Source organism: Sitophilus oryzae, unplaced genomic scaffold (assembly GCF_002938485.1).
Source record: "Sitophilus oryzae breed Bouriz unplaced genomic scaffold, Soryzae_2.0 scaffold_637_pilon_pilon, whole genome shotgun sequence".
Taxonomy (NCBI): Eukaryota; Metazoa; Arthropoda; class Insecta; order Coleoptera; family Curculionidae; genus Sitophilus; species Sitophilus oryzae.
The window spans coordinates 610173-616172 of NW_022147237.1; the positions used below are offsets into that span (position 1 = coordinate 610173).

The 6000-nt window shown below is 33.1% G+C and overlaps 1 protein-coding gene across 4 annotated transcripts; it reads right to left on the bottom strand.

The window, feature by feature from the left end:
- Window positions 1–649: 649 nt before the first annotated feature.
- LOC115887751 lies at window positions 650–5798 on the bottom strand. Of its 4 annotated transcripts, XM_030907237.1 has the most exons (3): window positions 5481–5798; window positions 4089–4815; window positions 650–2276 (listed from the first exon to the last, which is right to left on the bottom strand). In XM_030907237.1, the coding sequence occupies exons 1-2, from the start codon at window positions 5644–5646 to the stop codon at window positions 4094–4096; spliced, it is 888 nt and encodes a 295-aa protein (XP_030763097.1). In that variant the 5' UTR covers window positions 5647–5798; the 3' UTR covers window positions 650–2276; window positions 4089–4093. The 4 variants fall into 4 exon arrangements, with proteins under 4 accessions (XP_030763097.1, XP_030763094.1, XP_030763095.1 ...); XM_030907234.1 differs by lacking the exon at window positions 4089–4815; XM_030907235.1 differs by lacking the exon at window positions 5481–5798 and having other exon boundaries at window positions 4089–4809.
- Between the last annotated feature and the right edge of the window lie 202 nt (window positions 5799–6000).

The window sequence follows — 6000 nt, forward strand, 5'->3', positions numbered from 1 at the left end:
ACCGAGATGGCATTCTAAGTATTGTTATTATCTTTTATTTTTTCTTCAAGTTTATTTCTGGTTAGTTATTTCAGTCCGGTCGAAGTTGTTCGTCACTTTATATCTGACGGTGTATAGTCATACCTCGTGCCTACCTTCCCTCGCCATATTGGTGGCTAAAGCTCAACCCGATAGAGCTATCGGCGTTTGTTGGCATTTTGCCAATATGTTTGGGAAAACCCTCTGGGCAGAGGTAAGATCTTTATTTTAAACGTAACGTTGAGTAACGTTTCCTAATACCTTTGTTTTCTTTGTATAGGGTTTTAGATTATGAAGGCATTTTAGTTTATGGTCGCATTTTATTTTATGGTGCCATTTTGTCTTTTTCTTTGTACCTGACATTTGGTGCACGTTTGTTTCTACATTACACAACGGGAATAACAGAGGAATCTCCTGAATCCACACACGTTTTCGCTCCTGTCTGTCCAGAAAACAACTTGTACCACAATCCAGTTTCAGTTGCAGTTCACCACAACCATCTTGTGACCAGAACGGATAAAACAGGCGAGATCATTTGATTTTATATCTATAATTTAAGTTTCTTTGAATTCATTAAGCCCTTCAGGCATATTATATATTTTTAAGAACAAACGACTTACCTGTAGGAAGTTCGTTCTGAATTATATGAGTATACTCGTCCAAATAGATATTATACATGTAGTTACACTATTCTTACTTTATCGAGCACATTTTTACAAAGAGTGAATCATAATTTTTTTTTCTCTTATCATCCTTGCCGCTGCACGCCCGACCTGGTTGAATCATTACATTTTGTGGAAAAATAGAATTTCGGGTGGGATTTAACAATTAACCGGGTATGGGACATATCTATTTGGACGAGTATACTCATATAATTCAGAACGAACTTCCTACAGGTAAGTCGTTTGTTCTTAAAATTATATTTCGTATACTCGTCCAAATAGATATTATACATGTAGATGTTTAAAGGCCCTAAAATTCTATTTTTTGTTGGCAGTTAAATTAAACAAGTTATGTATAGAAATTTCTAAAAATATAATATATTTAAACATAATTCTAATATTTCCCAGTAAGCAAAACCTTAAATTTATTTACCTTCTGTTTATAACAAAAAACACAATCAAAAAAAAATATCATCAACACTTAAACCTAAGTATAATACCTTAGCAGGTAAACAAAATATTACATAAACATTTATTTTCTATAATTATGAAAGATCTGAGATACATATATCTTAAAAATTATTAATTATTTCCCTGAATTAATTCTACAAAATTTAATTTATTGCCTTCTAAAGGCCGATTGTAAAATTTCTGGAACACTTGCGAGCTTTGAGACCATCCTATAGTATCTTTGATTTGATCTATACCAATTCCCTTCCTAAAAGCCGCTGAGGTTGTAGCATGTCTCGTATTGTGAGAATGATACTTGTTTGTATCAATTCCACTAATTTTTAATATATTTTTTATCCAACGGCCAATAGTTTGGGAACTAGCTATATGATGGGGCTTTTTAAATGTAAGCATAAGATACTCGTCAGTATCTTTTCTTAATGAACTTGTTCTTAACAAATATGCCTTTAATGTATTCGCTACACATAACTCCGGACATTCTGTAAAATAATTGAACTCTAAAACTGGCTGCTGACGATTATAACTTGATGTTTTAAGTATTTCTGTGATAAAAATTTTAATTTTTGAGGATTCTATACCATGAATATTTTGAATTTTAATCTTAGAAATAGTTTGGAGTCTCTGTCCCGTTGCCAATAATAATAACGATGCGAGTTTTTTTGTAAGCATTTCCAAAGAAAGTGTATTTAACGGGTATAATTTCTTTAGATATTCCAAGACTGGCTGGGGGTCCCATGTTGTCTTGTATTTTGGAAAGCATTGCTTAGCCCTGTACACACCCTTAAGGAATCTCTTAATCAAAATTTCATCCCCGTTACTGTAATTTAGAATTAATGATAATGCTGACCGATGAGTATTTAAAGTCGTATATGATGCTTTGTTTAAAAAAAGGTCATTAAGAAAAGCAATAATATTTCCAACATTTGCCTGGTAAATGTCTACCTTATTACGCTGGCAAAATAACCACCATTTTTTATATGTTCCTGCATATTGTTTAAAAGTCGCTTTACTTATTGAATCAATCAATATTGGTATCGCCGCGTCAGGAATGCCTCGTTTTAGAAATGATCCCCTGATAATTTCCCTACTACTAGGGATAATTGTCTCCAAAGCGGATGGGGGGTCCTGAAAGGAGATAATAATAAAAATTCATTCGGCGGTAGAGTTAATGGTTTTTTGACGCAAAGTCTTAAAAATAATGGATACCAGTATTGAGTCTGCCAAAAAGGCACAATTAAGATACCTTTTGCTTGATCTCTTATTATTTTATTGAGTACCCTACCAACAAGAGAAAACGGAGGGAAGGCATAAAAATTATTATAATTTCCCCAGTTTATGCTAAATGCATCAGATGCTATAGCTCCCGGATCTTTACGCCATGAAATGAATTTTGTACATTTGCTGTTTATATTACTTGCAAACAAATCTATTGTTGGATTTCCAAAGTCAAAAACTATTTTTTGAAAATATTGCATATTTAAACAATATTCAGTGTCGATTGCCACTGACCGTGATTCCATATCTGCTACTGTGTTATCCTTGGAAGCGATATAAGTTGCGTAAATAAATATATTTCTTTCTTCACACCAAGACCAAATTTCTTTACTTAGATTATTTAATTTTTGAAATCGAATGCCTCCCATTTTGTTGATATATGCTATGGCTGTTTTATTATCGACACGAAACACTATATTTATGTGACTTTTATTTAAGACAAAACACCTAAGCGCATAAAATATCGCCAAAAGTTCTAAGTAGTTTATATGATGACTTCCTTCAATCTCACCCAAAATCCATGAGTTTTGTTATTACCACATACTACCCCCCAGCCAGTATTGGAGGCATCAGTAAATATTTCTAAATCAAAATTTTCCATGTTTATATTTTTAACAGAATTTAAAATACTATTTTCCCACCATTTTAGTTCGATTTTAATTTGATTTGTTATTAAGATTTGGGCTTTATATGTATTAAATTCTTAAGGGCTAGGTATTTTGATCGTTCCAAACTCTTAATATGGAGCCACCCATAAGAAACGGCCGGACATGCAGCAATTAATGTGCCAAATACCTTTGAAAGTTCTTTAATGGATACTTTTTCTTTATTATGTAATTTAGTAACTAACGATATTATCTTAGTTTTCTTTTCCATGGGTAACTCTACAGTAAGCTTTTCGCTGTTATAAATAAAACCTAAATATTTACATGTATTTGCTGGAATTAATTTACATTTTTTGTAATTTATAATAAAGCCCAAATGTTCTAACAAATAAATAATTTTTTTAACATGGTCTTGCGTCTCTTGCTGGGTCCTACCAATAACAAAAATATCATCTAAATACATAACACAAAAAATCCCTAACGATCTAAGTTTATTTAGTACCGGTTTTAACATTTTTGTAAATACATATGGTGCGGAGGATAACCCCATGGGCATTACATTGTATTGAAACAGTAGACCGTTGAATTCAAATCTTAAAAACTTTTTAAAATTAGGACTAATTGGTATCATATAATAAGCATCTTTAAGGTCTATGGTTGACATAAAACAATTTTTATAAATTAGGTCTCTTACTGATTTATAGTTTTCTAGCTTAAAATGTGGCACTGGAGCCAAAAACTTATTTAAATTTTTTAAATTTAAAATAAATCGAGAGGATCCATCAGATTTTGGAACTAAAAAGAAGGAGGATATGTATTCATTTTTGCTATGACAACATTGACTTATTATGCCCTGTTTTTCGAACTTAAGTATAATCACGGCCACCTTTCGCTCTTCTGATGCACTAAGTAAACTTACTATAGGTCTATGACCCTGAATCGGTTTTTCCCTAAACGGTATTTTATAGCCCTCTAACCAAGACAAAATACTTATACTGTTTGTTATATTTTTCCATACCTCGGTAAAATATCTTAACCGTCCACCATATGCACTCACCTCCATTATTTTTGATATCCCCCTTTCTGGTAATAAGGTGCTTTCACAGGGTACCTTCGTTGGGTCCGAGGTGGTGGTGTCCGTTTCACCTTGTTCTTGTGGTAGGCTCCTCGGTAGTTTAAAGTCGGCTGGTTCCTAAAGGACCTCCTTACACTTTGACCTGAGCTTCTTGCGTAGGTGGTGGAAGACGACTGCCTATTTACTACAAAATTTGCCTTAGCAAACTTTAACTCTTTTCCAGTGCGTTGGTGGTTCTTTGCTTCTTTAAATTTTTCCGAAAAATTTTCTCCACACAAAAATTTGTCGGGTTTGCTATCACGAACAATTTTTTTAACCGTGGGGTTTAGATTAGCTTCAATATGAAATTTCCTGCTTTTCGTTATCATATGAAAAGCATCAGTAATCACTTTGCCTGCATCGATAAGGCAGGGCATAACTTTGGAGCCAACGTCCGCGTTCGCTTTGTCCACTAATAGTGCATTTAAGCCTTTGGCCAAGGCGGATAAGCCATTTCCCAGTTGATTCTGTACAATAGACATGTATTTATCGTGATTTTTCTGAGCATCAGTTATGGACTCTGATATCTCTGGATTTATCTCCGGACCTTGTAAAAATCTAATATTTTTTGGCACTACTGACAGGGTTTCTTCACATAGGTTATCTGGGATTTCGTTTTCCCTGTGAACCTGCACTTCATGCAGTTCTTGCCTTCGATCCAAAGAATAACATTAAACAATTTTTTCTTGTTATTTACTTTTTATAACAATTTATTTATTATCTGAAGCGACCCAACTGTTATGAAATCGTCCCATATCAGAGAACAACAACGGATTCTCTAGGCAGTTTTTTACGACGTTTTTTGTCATTGAGCATATCTCCGTATTTACAATTTATATTATTGTCAAGAAAAAGTAAAATAGATTAGTTCAGTTTCTTTTTGGTGTTTGAGATTTATATTATTTATTTAAAAAATAACGTATAGGCAACTCGGCAGTCGGCTGCTTAAACGTAATTTAAATAAAAAGACAAGAAGGAAAGGATTTTACCCCACATCTCGGCAGTCGGATGTTTAGGTAGGTATACGTTATTGTATTGTAGGTTTTTGTAATTTTTCTTGTTATTTACTTTTTATAACAATTTATTTATTTATTTAAAAAAATAACGTATAGGCAACTCGGCAGTCGGCTGCTTAAAGGTAATTTAAATAAAAAGACAAGAAGGAAAGGATTTTACCCCACATCTCGGCAGTCGGATGTTTAGGTAGGTATGCGTTATTGTATTATAAGTTTTTATATGACACATGTTTTAATTAAGTCTTTTTAATAAATAACTCGACAATAGGTTACTTATTAACTAACAGCAATGTGTAACCCCATCCATGGTTTTACTTACTTCCACTTGAATCATCACTGTCTGATTCGATAATTCGACGCCTTATTTGTTTTCCCTTTGATTTTCTTTTCGTTTCTAGGCGTTCTAATTTTCGCCTTAACCGTGCCCTTTCTGCAGTTAGCTCATCACTATCACTTTCACTTGTAAATCTACGTCTTTTTGGCATTTTAGCTGCCGAACTGTACGTACTCGATAAAGCACAATAATGTAATGATTCAACCAGGTCGGGCGTGCAGCGGCAAGGATGATAAGAGAAAAAAAAATTATGATTCACTCTTTGTAAAAATGTGCTCGATAAAGTAAGAATAGTGTAACTACATGTATAATATCTATTTGGACGAGTATACGAAATATAATTAATTACTTTAGAGTTCAATTTGATATATTTTACACATGTTATGCATATTTCTGATATTCACATAATACGTTTTTTTATTGAATATAAAGAGTCCCTACATTTTGGTACCAAGATCGCCAGACTTTTGCAGATTTAAACTACCATTTTGAGTGATCTATTTTT